Raw genomic sequence first — 15038 nt, 5'->3', positions numbered from 1 at the left:
AATCCGCCTGCCAATGCAGGGGACACGGGTTCGAGCCCTGGTCCAGGAAGATCCCACATGCCGCTGGAGCAACTAAGCCTGTGCACCACAACTACTGAGCCTGCTCTCTAGAGCCCACGAGCCACAGCTACTGAAGCCCGCGCGCCTAGAGCCCGTGCTCCGCAACGAGAGAGACCATCGTAATGAGAAGCCCGCGCACAGCAACGAAGAGTAGCCCCGCTCGCCACAATTAGAGAAAGCCCGCACACAGCAACGAGGACCCAACGCTGCCAAAAATTAAAAAAAAAAAAAAAAGAATGCTGCCAGGTCTATGCTTGTTACACTTGGGTGTGAATTTCCACAGGCCAGAGGTCTAAAAAGGGAATTGCTGGGTCAGAAGGGGCGAATCTGCTTTTCATTCCTATCTGATCTTTTCGCCTGTTGAGGCACTAGGAGGCAGGAGGATCCCACAGCCCTACAGGCTCCCTAGCTTCTCCCGCATGGCGGAATCTTCTGTCTCGCTAGCCCACCACTCGTCGTCTCCGGACCTCCCATCACAGCGATCTCTCGCCTCGGCTCTAAAGGCCATTTCTGCTCGGATTCCCCAGCGGGAGTTGACCGGATAGGGACGCCCGCGTTTCCGGTGCCGAGGGGGCGGGGCCTGCGTCGCAAGCCGGCGCCGTCGCAGGCTGGTGATGCAGTGCGCCGCGTGCTTCCCCCACGTGTGCTGCTTCTCTCAGGGTGTCCGCGGAGAAGCGGCGGTTGTTTTCTCTGGGGGCGTAGTTGGTGGCAGCTCCGGCGCGGGGACCTCAGCGGCTTGGGGGCTCTGAGCGCGAAGCAGGGAGCGTCGGTGGCCGTCTGGGGCTGAGGGCCCGCGGTCATGGAGCACCTCTTGCTGGAGGTGGCGGCCGCGCCTCTGCGGTTAATCGCTGCCAAGAACGAGAAGAGCCGCAGCGAGCTGGGCAGGTTCTTGGTCAAGCAGGTAAGAGAAGGAACGAGAGGGAAAGCGCCCGGCCGCCCCCGCCACCCCCTGGCGCGTGCCCCATGGCCCTGCGCGGAGACGCAGGGGACAGGAAAGCGGCGTCTTGTCACTCTGGCCCGCTCCCCAGGGCTGGCCCGTGGCGGAGGCGTCCTAGCGCCTTTGAGGAGCCAGGGAGGAGCCTTTTGTTTTTCTCGGGGGGAGAGCCTTGCCTTCCCCTCTCCACCGACTTACCTCCTTGCAGCGCCTTGACTGCGTGCGGCAGACGTGGCCTTCGGAGAGAAATGTGGGTGGTTTTTCTGTAACTGAGGTTGCGTGTCTGCCCTTTTGACATGTGTATTATCTAAGTGTGCCGAGTCCAGCTACCCCTGTTAGCTTGGGTGAATGTTTCTTGTCTGCCCAGTGCCAACTTTTCGGCCCACTGACAAGCATTGATTGTGTTCCTGCTCTGCCTAGCACACTGTGGCACTTTGAGGAGACATAAATTCGTTAAGGTCTCTGCCCACAGGGAATTTAACGTCTATCTTTAGAGACTGTTCATAAACACAGAAAACAACTGTTGGACAAAGCGAGACATTGAGTGCATAATTTCTAAGCCGTGGAATTATGAATTGGTTTTCAGGGAAATGGGTGCTCTGGCCTTTTAAGAGCGATCTCTCGTTTACCACCAGCTGTCTTGAGTTTTTTCATTTGGCATTTTAACTTTGTGTTTTGTGCTCCCCCCCCCCCAATATCTGTTAGCTTCTTTTTAAAAATTAATTTATTTATTTTTGGCTGCTTTGGGTCTTCGTTGCTGTGCGTGGGCTTTCTCTAGTTGCGGCGAGCGGGGGATATTCTTCGTTGCGGTGCGCGAGCTTATTGTGGTGGCTTCTCGTTGCGGAGCACGGGCTCTAGGCACACGGGCTTCAGTAGTTGTGGCACGTGGGCTCAGTAGTTATGGCTCGCGGGCTCCAGAGCTTAGGCTCAGTAGTTGTGGCGCACGGGCTTAGTTGCTCCGCGGCATGTGGGATCTTCCTGGACAAGGGCTTAAACCCGTGTCACTTGCATTGGCAGGCGGATTCTTAACCACTGCGCCACCAAGGAAGTCCTGTTAGCTTCTTGAGAGTAGAAAACATTTTTTTTCGAATTCCAGTATGTAGACCGTATATATCCTATTGCTTAGGAAACAACAGCGGTATTTTGTGTCTGGAGTAGCTGCGAACTAACATGAGAGGCATTTCTGTTTGGTGACAACAAATGAACGTGTATAGTAAAGGGGAGGGAGCAGTGGAAGATATGCCTGGGGTTATCTGGCTTGTGATTCCCCCAGGGAAGGGAATCACTAACATAAATGGAGAGGTCTAGGAAAGAAAACAGATTTTTGGTGGGCTGGACTAAGGAAAGAGATGATCAGTTTATATGAGCTGAGCTTGTGGTGACAGGCTCATGAATTAGGTATTGTGGCTAGAAGTATTTTTCTGTAAGTGGGCTTGCATTTTAGAACAGAGGTTCTGAAGCTGGGGCTCATGGACCGTGGACAATAGGGGATTTATTTATGATTCTCCACTGTAATTGGATATAAAATTGGTGCTTATGTATTGGGAGTAAAATGAGAAAAATGGTTTGTAGCCGTTTTTAAGAGAATCTGATATTTTGAAGTGTGAACCACTCAGGTAGATTCTGAGACTATATAATAGTGCTAAGGAACTTAAAAGCTACTTGAAAGTTTAGTTGAATTAAGGAGATTGGGACACCTGTGCTTCCCCTTTCTTTGTCTCACGTTCTCTCTCAGATTCTATCCAATCTGAGAGATGTTTTTCAGGTTTGTTCCTTTCCATTTTCAGTAATAGTTTCAAGCCTTTCGCTCAGAGAAGAGTTGATTGTGTTGTCATTCTATTTTTCTCCTATTTTGGGAAGCAAAATAATTTTTACTGGAAAGCAAAGGCTTTTTTTTTTTTTTTCCCAAGCCGCGCAGCTTGTGGGATCTTAGTTCTCCAGCCGGGGATTGAACCCAGGCCCTCTGCAGTGAAAGCACGGAGTCCTAACCACTCTATAGCCAGGGAAGTCCCAGCAAAGTTTTTGAAACATTACTTCTCATGGAGTTTGGGATCTGAAGTAAGAATTTTTTAGGATTGTGCTTCCTTTTTTTTTCTTTATCTCAGCTGGTGACACCACTGTCTCTCTATCCAGTCCCTTTTCACTCCTTTTCTGTCACATATAGCCAAGTCCTCCTGATTTTCCTTACTCAGTATTGGATCTGTTCCTTTTGCTTCCTCCCTACTATCGCTACCATCCTACAGTTCTGACTCTTAATTGCACCGTGGGGGTGTTCTTGCCACCACCACCAGGCAAGTCTCAGACACCAGCTGGTGTCCTATAGTTAACTCAGTTCTGACACTGTTTATCTGCAGAAAGCATCATATTCTTCAGGGTAAAGGCTCAGCCCTGAAAGACTTCTCCCACCCGCAACATACACACCGGTTGTCACCTGTGCTTCTGATCAACTGGCTGTAAATTGGAGGTGCCAATGACCTCTTCCTTGAGTTTGATTAATTTGCTAGAGTGACTCACAGAACTCAGAGAAATGTTTTACTTATTAGGACAACCAACCCTGAAGCTCTCTGAACCATGTTCTTTTGGGTTTTTATGGAGGCTTCCTTACATTGGCACAGTTGATTAAATCTCTGGCCGTTGGTGATTGAACTCTCCATCTTTAGCCCCTCTGCCCTCCTGGGAGGGCACGGAACTGCAAGTTCCAATACTCTAATCACATGATTGGTTCTCCTGGCAACCAGCTCCCATCTTAGCGGCTTTCCACAATTCACTGCATTAACATAACAAGACACCTTTATCTCTCTCTCTCTCTCTCTCATCACAGGAAGTTCCAGGGGTTTTAGGAACTCGGCCAGGAATAGGGTCAAAGACCCGATTTGTATTTCTTATAAATCACAGAGTCACACCTTACCTCTTTGGTCACTGTTTATGTTGAGGAAGAGCAGAGTGCTTAAGAGCATGCGTGGGTACTGGGGCTGAAGTACGGCTGAAGATCAAATCCATTCTCTCTCTTTTTCTTGTTTTGTTTTGTTTTTTGGCCGCTCGGTTTGCAGGACCTTAGTTCCCTGACCAGGGATCGAACCTGCACTGCCTGCAGTGGAAGTTTGGAGTCTTAACCACTGGACTGCCAGAGAAGTCCCTCTGTTCTCTTATTTAACTGCCTTTGGGTCCTCCCACAAGTTGCTCAACTCTCCTGAGTCTCAGTTTCTTGATATGATACGTATTACATATGGTGGCCGCTAAATAGTTACAGAGAGTAGTTAAAAGCAGGGACTCTGGAGCCAGATTCTGTGACATGGATTCCTGTTTCTGCTCCTAGCTTTGTGACCTTACCCCTTTTTTATTTTTCAGTTTCCTTATCTGTAAAATGGGGATAATTTTACCTACTTATGTGTTGCTATGAGGATTAGATGCCTAGAATATAGTAAATGTTGTCTATAAAACGGGTTGCTTTTATTATTGCTATAAATAAGATTGTTGTGAGATCTAGATAATGCATTTGAGGAGTTTACCACAGTGCCTGACCCATAGTAAGTAATCAATACATATGAGCTATAATTAGAATTTTTTAAAGACAGCTTTGGCATGTAATTCACATACCATATAATTCATCCATTTAAGTGTACAGTTCAGTGGTTTTCGCTCTGTTCACGCATATATGCAGCTGTCACCACAGTCCATTTTGGAACACTTGTTACTTCAAAAAGAAGCCCCTGTTCCCTTTAGCTATTATCTCCCATCCGTATTCTGGTCACTTAATATAAATTATCATTAATAAGACAAATCTGAATCTATTGCCATTCTGCCTAAGAGCTCCCCACTGTCTCCAGAATCAAAATCCAAGCTTTCTAAAATGGTATATGAAATATTACTTTTTTTTAAAATTTTTAAAGAAACTATTTTCTGTCCATCATATTTCCATTTTCTTTTTGAAATTTTTTTTTTCTTACCCTGTCTGGTTCTCAACTGGGGGCAATTGTGCTTTCTAGAGCAAATCTAGAGATGTTTTTTGGTTGTCACAACTTGCGATGGGGGTGTGCTATAGGCATCTAGAGTGTAGAGGCCAGGGATGCTGCTGAACACCTTCTAGTGCACAGGGTAGCCTTCACAACAAGAAAATTATCCAGCCCCAAATGTCAGTAGTGCAAAATTAAGAAAGAAACCCTAAATATATGTATACCTAATAACAGAATGTCAAAATGCATGAATCAAAAAGTGACAGAAAAGGAAAAATAGAGAAACTCAAAATTATAATTGGAGACTTTTAACACTCTAGCCTTGGTCACTGATAGTACAAATACAGAAGATCAGTAAGGATATAGAAGACTTGAACACCATCAACAAACCTGACCTAACTGGCATTTATAGAATGCTGTGTCCAGTAATTGCAGAATACATACTCTGCACATCTGGAACGTTCACCAAGGTAGATCATAAGATGGGCCATTAAACAAGTCTCAACAAATTTAGGAAAATTGAAATCATACAAGGCATATTCAGTTACCCCAATGAGATTAAATTAACAGGGAAAACCCTCAAAATGATGCTGGGAAAAATCCCTAAATGTTAGAGATTAAATAAGAAAATTAAAAGAAACTGATGGCTAAAGAAGAAATCACTGGGAGAATCAGAAAATATTTTAAACTGTATGATAGCTTAAACAATTTGTGGGTTGCAGGCAACAACAATTAGAAGGAAATTCATAACATTTAGAGGGAAATTTATAACATTAAGTTCTTATATTTGGAAAAAATGGTTTGAAATTAGTGATATTTCTTAAGCTTCCACCTTAGGAAATTAGGAAAAGAAGAGCAAATTAAACGCAAAATAAATAGAAGGAAGAAGATAATAAAGATAACAGTGGAAACGAATGAAATAGAAAATGGACAAACAATATAGCAAACCAGTAAAACCAGAAGTTGATTCTTTGAAAAGATTGACCAAGAATAAAAGGGAAAAATCCAAACTATTAGGAATGAAAGAAGGCCACCATTACAGAGTTTGAAAAGAATAAAAAAATAAGTAACTAATATGAAAAATTTTATGCCAATAAATTAGACAATTTAAATGACAGGAGCATTCATAGAATATAAATTACCAAAGTTCACTCAAGAAATAGACAAAAACAAGATAGGAATAGAGCAAAACTTCCTCAAGCTGATATAGAGGATCTACAAACACCATCATAGTTAATAAAGGAGCAACCCGATTTAAAAACGGGTAAAAGATTTGAATAAATACGTCACAAAAGAAGATAAATGAATGGCTATTAAATACTTCATACCATATACCACTCCACCTCCACTAGAATGGCTAAAATTAAGACCGATAATACTATGTGTTGGTGAAGTTATGTAGCAGCTGAAGCCCTCAGATATTGCTGGTGGGGATGTGAAATGGTGCAGATACTCTGGAAGACAACTTCTGTTAAACATTGAAAAATTTCTTAAAATTTATTTGTTATATTTATTTATTTTTGGTTGCATTGGGTCTTTGTTTCTGTGCGCGGGCTTTCTCTAGTTGCAGCGAGCGGGAGCTACTCTTCCTTGTGGTGCACGGGCTTCTCATTGAGGCGGCTTCTCTTCTAGGTGTGCGGGCTTCAGTAGTTGTGGCATGCAGGCTCAGTAGTTGTGGCTCGCGAGCTCTAAAGGGCAGGCTCAGTAGTTGTGGTGCATGGGCTTAGTTGCTCCATAGCATGCGGGATATTCCCAGACAAGGGCTTGAAATTGTGTCCCCTGCATTGGCAGGAGGATTCTTAACCACTGCGCCACCAGGGAAGCCCTAAAATTTTTTTTTTTTAAGTTAAAAATAAAAGTTTAGGGAATTCCCTGGTGGTCCAGTGGTTAGGACTCTGTGCTTTCACTGCTGAGGGCCCGGGTTGATCACTCATTGGGTAACTAGGATCCTGCAAGCCATGCGGCGGGATGGCCAAAGTGTATTATCAAGTTGAGCATACAGTTATTGTGTGACCCAGCAATCTCACTCTTTGGTAATAAAAAGATTAAGAGTAACGAAAATATGGGTGGTGGAGAAATTGGGAATTTGGGATTAACAGATACGCACTACTATATATAAAATAGATAAATAACAAGGACCTACCCTATAGCACAGAGAACTATATTCAATATGTTGTAATAAACCTATAGTGGAAAAGAATCTGAAAAAGAATATATACATATGTATGTATATATATATGTATAACTGAGCCACTTTGCTCTACACTTGAAACATTGTAAATCAACTATACTTCGCTAAAAAAAAAAAAAAAATAGTAATGAAGGATTTCCCTGGTGGTCCAGTGGTTAAGACTCCGTGCTTCCACTGGAGGGGCCTCGGGTTAGATCCCTGGTCAGGGAACTAAGATCCCACACGCTGTGCAGCGTGGCCAAAAACCAAAAAAAGACAGGAATGAACATATGTCCATCAGTCTCTTGTACATGAATGTTGATGGTAGCTTTATTGATGCTAGCTGAAAACAGTGCAAATATCTATTAACATGTGAAAGGATAAACAAGTTGTGGTATGCTCGTATGGTGAAACACTAGTAAGTAATAAAATGGAATAAATTATTAGCACTACCTACAACTTTGGAACTTTGGAAAAAGTTATTATATTTTTGAATATGGTATTTAGGTTGTGCCCAAGCTGTACTCTTATAGATAACCATTTAGTGTCAAAGTCTTTAGGCTATAAATTCATAGCCTTGGGCTTGCTGGGTCAGAGGGTATACGCCTCAGGCAATTTAAAACCACTGTCACATTGCCCAGCAGCAAGGGTTGTGCGCACTTGCATACACACAAGCAATATGAGACCTTTTACATACTTTTCAGTTTTTCTTTTTATGCTTATGGACATACTGAGCCCAGGCATTAGAATTCTGTGGTTTATTTCATCTTGCATATCAAAGTGTGGCTGTCTGCTTTGGATCTATCTTGTTTATTAATTAAAATCTGAAGCCTTCATGGGGATATATCATCATTCATTTCCAGGAACTGATTTCTTTATTCTTTCCTCAAGAGAGTTGGCAGTTTTGCATACTAACTGCACTTTATTTTTTTCTCATTTAATTCCTGTTTTCCTCCAAGGCAAAGGTGTTGGGGGAAACACTGGATTCCCTGGAAACTGTTATGACTCTGAAACAGATTACTTTTCAAGGAAGCTGAAGCTATCTAGCATTTTACATGGAATCCTGGTGTCAGTCCTTTTAACTCAAACCCCAGTGGACTGAAACTTATTTGTAACAGCGTTTACATTCAATTAACTAATCCTCTATTGCCAAAAAAACCCCCACCATGTTTTATAAGATAAACTCAGTTGTGAAGTCTGGCAATTGGATAGTTTGATTTTAAGCCAGGACTCTGTTCTTCTGTAGCAGTAGAAATGTAAATCATTTACGTAGAAATTTTGTTTTGCCTTTCTCTCAGGTGTGGACACCTCAAGATCGCCAGTGTATCTTGAGTACCTTAGCACAGTTACTTCTGGATAAGGACTGTACTGTGCTGGTTGGCCGCCAGCTGCGCCCTCTCCTTTTGGATTTGCTGGAAAGGAATGCTGAAGCCATTAAAGCTGGGGGCCAAGTCAACCATGACTTACACGAAAGGCTCTGTGTGTCGATGAGCAGACTCATTGGTAACCATCCTGACGTCCTCCCGTGAGTAACAGTTTTATTCTTCACATTTCTCCTTGAGGTGGTAGAACCTACTCTCTCCTGGGAAGTAAGGAGGAGTCTGAGCTGAGATGAAGAGAAAAGGGGAAATTCAGAAAGGGGAGAGAGGAGTGGTACTATTTTATAAAAATAATCACAGCAGAAGCCATTTATCCAGCTCAGTTTAGTGACCATTTACTAGGTTTTAAGTCTTGACAATCAAGACAGGTCTGGAAAATTTAACCAAGATATCTCCCTGCCCTCAAGGATTCTGTCACCTGGCAAGACATGCATATAAGGCAGATCTAAATGAGTTTTAGCTGAGGCTCTTACAGCATCCATTTCAGATGGGTGAGATTCCTGCTTGCTGGAACAGCTGAAGTGAGTGGGTTACAAGAGCTCTAGTGTCCCTTCCAATTTTCTGTAAATCTACATCCAAAATGTGATAAGAAGTTGTATAAGAACTGGATTCTAATGCATTTTTCTTTTGACCTGCTCTCTTTCCAACTTGGGCTGCTTCACCCCTCAGGCAACCTCGTGGTCCCCCACTCCCACGAGGTCACCCCAAAAATGCTGAACTTAGTGCGGACGCCCAGTCGGCATAGCACCCTGCAGCCCGGAACTCCTGGCCCGAGCCATCCTCCTGCCTTAGCCTCCTGAGTAGCTGGGGCTATAGGCATGTGCCACTGCACCAGGCTTTCTCAAAATGATAGGTTTGTGTGGAATAGTCAAAAGAGGCAGCTAAATGAGTGTCAGGGGGTTTTCAATTAAGAAGATAAAGGACTTTAACTCTAAACATGAATAATGTTCTGTGTACTTAAAGGAGCATCTTTTTAAAGTAATTAATTAATTAATTGATTTTGGCCGTGTTGGGTCTTCATCACTGCGCGCAGGCTTTCTCTAGTTGCGGCGAGCGGGGACTACTCTTCGTTGTGGTGCGTGGGTTTCTCATCCTGGTGGCTTCTCTTGTTGCGGAGCACAGGCTCTAGGCACGCGGGCTTCAGTAGTTGTGGCACGTGGGCTCTAGAGCGCAGGCTCAGTAGTTGCTCCGCAGCATGTGGGATCTTCCTGGACCAGGGCTTGAACCCGTGTCACCTGCGCTGACAGGCTGATTCTTAACCACTGCACCACCAGGGAAGTCCTAATTAATTTTTTTATTGGAGTATAGTTGGTTAACAATGTTGTGTTAGTTTCTGCTGTACAGCAAAGTGAATCAGCCATGCATATACATATATCCACTCTCTTCCAGACTCCATTCCCATATAGGTCATTACAGAGGGCCGAATAGAGTTCCCTGTGCTATATAATAGGTTCTTTTTATTTTTTTACCCCATAAACTTATTTATTTATTTTGGCTGCGTTGGGTCTTTGTTGCTGTGCGCAGGCTTTCTCTAGTTGTGGTGAGCGGGGGCTACTCTTTGTTGCGGTGCACAGGCTTCTCACTGTGGTGGCTTCTCTTGTTGCGGAGCACGAGCTCTAGGCACACGGGCTTCAGTAGTTGTGGCACATGGGCTCAGTAGTTCTGGCTCATGGGCTCTCGAGTGCAGGGTCAGTAGTTGTGGTGCACGGGCTTAGTTGCTCTGTGGCATGTGGGATCTTCCCGGGCCAGGGCTCGAACCCGTGTCCCCTGCATTGGCAAGCAGATTCTTAACCACTGCGCCACCAGGGAAGCCCTACAGTAGGTTCTTATCAGTTATCTTTTATATACAGTAGTGTGTATATGTCAATCCCAGTCACCCAGTTTATCTCCCCCTTTAACCCCTTGGTAATCATAAGTTTGTTTTCTACATCTGTGACTCAATTTCTGTTTTGTAAATAGGTTCATTTGTACCATTTTTTTAGATTCCACATTTAAGCGATATCATATGATATTTTGTCTTTCTCTGTCTGACTACTTCACTCAGTAGGGCATCTCTTATTATTAGTCTTCGTCAACACAATAAGTACACTTTGGCTTTCCTGGAAGTATAATCTCTAGTCTGGTCCTTGGATGAGGTAATAAGAAATGAAGGCTTGGGGAAACAATAATTTGTATGAGCTTTTCTAAAAGAGTAGCCAAAAAAAAAAAAAAATGGGCCCAGTTTGATGGGACTAAAACATATACAGCGAAGTTAAAGATCACCATCGTACGAGGTACCAGGAGCTTATCCTCTGAGTTGATTGAGGATCTGGATTGTGGCCTCATTGGGAGCTTTAATCACTTAGGTGTGCTTGACTGTGGTACGGTTTCACAGGGTGTGCTGACTGTCCTGTGCTCACTCTGTAGGACTGACGCGTGAGTGACTTCAGCCCCACTTCTCTTAAGCCTTAGTGGTAGAGTGCTCTAGGGCTGTGCTTGAGAATCATTAAAATGATGGGTTGGCTACATCTGCTTTCCCATCAGCTTCAGATTTGATGTTCATATTCAGTGAATGTGAGGCACACTCCTACTTTTTCTTTTCTTTTTGCCAAGGCAGTATATTTTACTTATGTTCCCACCTTGTTCCAGAAATGATATAATGCAGCAACAAAGGTGCCCCTGATGGAGTAACTTAAAAACAAGGAAAAAAAAAAGCACCATGTGTAAGCGTGTGTAAATGATAAGTCAATGCATGATATGAAATGAACTATGTAGGTAGTGATGTGGAATGGGATTTCGATTTTTAGTTTTAAGAAATGTAGCTGATTAGTTTGGCTCGTGCTCTAAATTTCCTGTTTGGGAATTTACCTAATGTATTAGGAGTATACCTAATATATTTAGATAGGATGCAGTCATTTATTCAGGAGGTAAATATGAGTCCTCCCTTTAAGCGCTGGGCCACATCGTGGGGGTGAGAAAGTCAAACGTAATGAGTTTCTGTATTTGCAAACAATAGGATACAATACATTAATAGAGGTGTGAGTCAAATACTTAAGGGAAGCAAGTAAATCATTAAACTAAGAAAAATGAGTGTGTTATCCTCTTGGAAATTAGAGAAGGTTTCGTACTGTGCAGATTGTGGAGGAAGAGTGAGGAGTGGAAGAATGAACAGATGAGAGATGAGGATGAAAATCTAGAAAAGAGAGACTGGAGAGGAGGAACCCAGTCAGGCTGCCTCGGATCCTAATGACATTCATTTTCGGGTCCACACCTCTTTCTGAGGCCAGGGTGCGTACCTAGTTGGAGTTTCCATCAGGTATCGCAGTAGTAACAAGGTATTTCTTTTTATTCCCTTGCTTATGCTAGTTGTTCATTACTGGTCCCCCTTTCCCTAAGCTTTTTTGAGATATAATTTACCTATAATACTGTGTAAGTTTAAGGTGTACAGTGTGGCGATTTGATACACGTATTGTGAAACGTTTAGTATATTAACATTAGTCAACACATCCTTCACCTCACATAATTACCATTTTGTTGTTGTTATTTGTTCATTACTGTTTGTACATGTGTAGTCCTTGAATGCATTTTTTACTCTTTGGCAGATTCTTTAGCAGGACTCTGTGAGAACACTCCTGGTCTGTTGATGCTTTCTCTATTCTGATATACTAGTTTAGGTTTCAAAGTGCTGTTTTTGAAAAATCATCTAGTTGTGTTCCTAACTTTCCATTCTTGTGTTCCCGGATTTCTTCAGCTGTAGCTTTGTAGATGGTTTCAGATGGTTAATACTACATTATGTGTTGATTTTTTTTTTCCCCTTAGTGTTCTCTCAGGAGTGTAACCTTACTTTTAAGTTCTGATTGTACTTTACTCTTATATTTTGCATCTTTTAGTTCTTTGCTCTTTTAGTTTGCTCCCCCTTTCTTGTTTCTCCCCTCTCCCTGGTCCTTGCGAGTCCCTTTAACACACTGTCCTTTCAACCATGGCACGCAAATCTTGTGGAAACTGCCTTTCATTAATGATGAGGACTACAACAACTACTCTCGCATTTTATTGGCATTGTCTGCAACCGTCAGAGGTTAGATGTTATTCCCATTTTCCAGATAAGGAGACTGAGGCTCAGAGATGCTAAGTAACTTGCCCAAAGTCCCTTTGCTAGAAAGTGGCAGAGCTGGAATTCAGTCCTAGGTTAGCTGCTTCCAAAGCCCATGCTCTTTTTTCTACTTTGTGGTGCTGCCCACTCATCCTGTTTGAGCCGTTCATATATTTGTTGACTGATTTACACAGAACTTGATCTGAACAGCATGTTATAGCTAAAGATTATATTTATACTCCCAGGAAGGAAAGAATACAGCAGTCCCCCTTTATCTGTGGTTTTGTTTCCCGTGGTTGCAGTTACCTGAAGTCAGTCATACCCAAAAAAATTAAATGGAAAATTCCAGAAATAAACAGTTCATAAGTTTTAAGTTGCATGCTGTTCTGAGTAGTATAATGAAATCTTGTGCTGTCCTGCCCGGGATGAGTCATCTCTTTCTCTAGCATATCCATGCTGTATTTGCTACCTACCCACTAGTCACTTAGTAACCATCTGTGTTGTGGTATTAAAGTGCTTGTGTTCAAGTAACCTTTATTTTACTAATAATGGCCCCAAAGCACAGGAGTAGTGTTGCTGACAATTTGGATATTCTGTGCCTGATTTATAAATTAAACTTTATCATACGCATGTATGTATAGGAAAAAAGTGTCTATAGAGTTCAGTACTATCCGTGGTGACAGGCATCCACTCCGGGTCTTGGAACCCATCCCCCGTGGATAAGGGGGGACTATGGTAACCACCTAAGTTCCTTTGGGTTGTACTGGGTTAATTTCTTGGCTTCAATTTCGCATTTGCTGTCAGTTTGTCCTGGACATGTGGATCCACATCAGTGCTATGTCTTTGATTGGGAAGAGCAATAATAGGTGGGCCTGTTAATGGTCTTTTGTGAACAATAGCAGGTGGAATGCTATGGTAGAGCATGCTTCATGTGTAAAGTGCTGTATATATATGTACAATCATGCTGAAATCAGGCTGGCATAGAGTGGAATGAGGGACCAAAAGTAGTTATGCTTTTATAAACCTCTGCTTCAAAACTGTGTCCAGGAATGTTGTAAGGGTAACACACATTTAATTTTAGACTTTTTTCCCCCTTCAAGAATTATTTTACTTATTCTGGCGGCATTCTTCTGAGGAAAAGAACATCCTCTTTTAATCACAAAAGCAATATGTTTAGGTAACACTCAATAATACAGAATCGTAAAAAGCAAAAGGTCCTCTCCACCCTGAAATCCTACTCTCCAGAGATAACTGCTGTGTTTGGTATGTTTCCTCCCAAATTCCTTTTCTTTTTCTTACTCTCGCACCCATCTGAGAGTGTGCACACTGATATATTTATGTGCACACATTTAAAAATTAGCTTTATTGAGATGTAGTTTATATACCACATAAGTGTACAATTCAGTGGTTTTTAGTCTATTCACAGGTATGTGCAACCATCCCCACAGCAAATTTTAGAACATTTGTGCACATATTTTCAAAATAAAATTTTAATAAAATCTAAACAGACATTTGACTATATACTAATTTTAATAAAAACACATAATTTTTAACTTGCGTCTTGTTTTTAAATTTACTCACATATGGACATCTTTGCATCAGTAAATAAAGTTGTTTTAAAAGTTGTGTAGTATTTTACCCCTTCTTATCCGTTTGTTGGGCAGTTAGGTTGTTTTTGAATTTTTGCTGTATAATGTGACATTGAACATACTTCTATATGAAAATCTGTGGATCTGCCGTGGGAGTTAGGAGTGTGGATTTTGGAACAGAATGGTGGTATTTTAGTAATAACACATATTTATACAGGTTTTAGAGTATTTAAGTAAGTAGATAAACATTATCTTTTTAATCTTTGTACTGTGACATATTCAGGCACTCTTAGTCCCATTTCAAATCTTTAGAGGGGTTAACTAAGTTAACTAAGTTGTTCTAAGTGTCAGAGCCAGAACTGGACCACAGGTCTTACCTCTAGATGCTGAGTTGCCCAAGAAAGTGGCTGATCCAAGATTAGACGTTTAACTGGATAGTGTTCCTTGTTGCATTTTAGACCTTACCACTCTTTGTTTTATCCCAGGAAAGAGACCATTCTCCATAGACTTCGAATATTCTCCAGGGAAAAATCTGATCATGTTATTCTCTGCCTAAGTATGCTTTACTGGTCCATCCATCACTGCCTGGATCAGAATTTTAGAGCACTTTCTGAAAATGATGGGTCTCTAGAGAAAAGGGTGCTGTAGTCACCTAAGTTCAGGAGGGAATATCAACCCATCCTCCTTTTGTATACTTGCAGTGGACCACAGTCTGTTTCCCCTATAGGGAAGCCTTCTACTACACAGGTTTACAGCCATTGCCAGTCCACTCTGTTCATTTCCCCGTATCCTCAAAGACCTCTTGGGTCGGGTTGATGACTTGGTTACTGCTTATCTCCTACACGTTTGTTGCTGCCCATTGGTTCCACGTGCACTGCCAGCAC

At 42.4% G+C, this 15038-nt stretch overlaps 1 protein-coding gene across 1 annotated transcript in view; it reads left to right on the top strand.

The window, feature by feature from the left end:
- The first annotated feature begins 859 nt into the window (after positions 1-859).
- The window catches only part of MDN1 (midasin AAA ATPase 1), a 154942-nt gene continuing 140763 nt past the window's right edge, over positions 860-15038 (top strand). The window contains exons 1-2 of the mRNA XM_030859499.2: positions 860-961; positions 8416-8642. Of these exons, the coding sequence (XP_030715359.2) occupies positions 860-961; positions 8416-8642 (329 nt within the window). The remainder of the gene's footprint in view (positions 962-8415; positions 8643-15038) is intronic.

This window comes from Globicephala melas, chromosome 14 (genome assembly GCF_963455315.2).
Source record: "Globicephala melas chromosome 14, mGloMel1.2, whole genome shotgun sequence".
NCBI classification, from domain to species: Eukaryota; Metazoa; Chordata; class Mammalia; order Artiodactyla; family Delphinidae; genus Globicephala; species Globicephala melas.
This window is presented reverse-complemented; position numbering and strand designations above follow the sequence as displayed.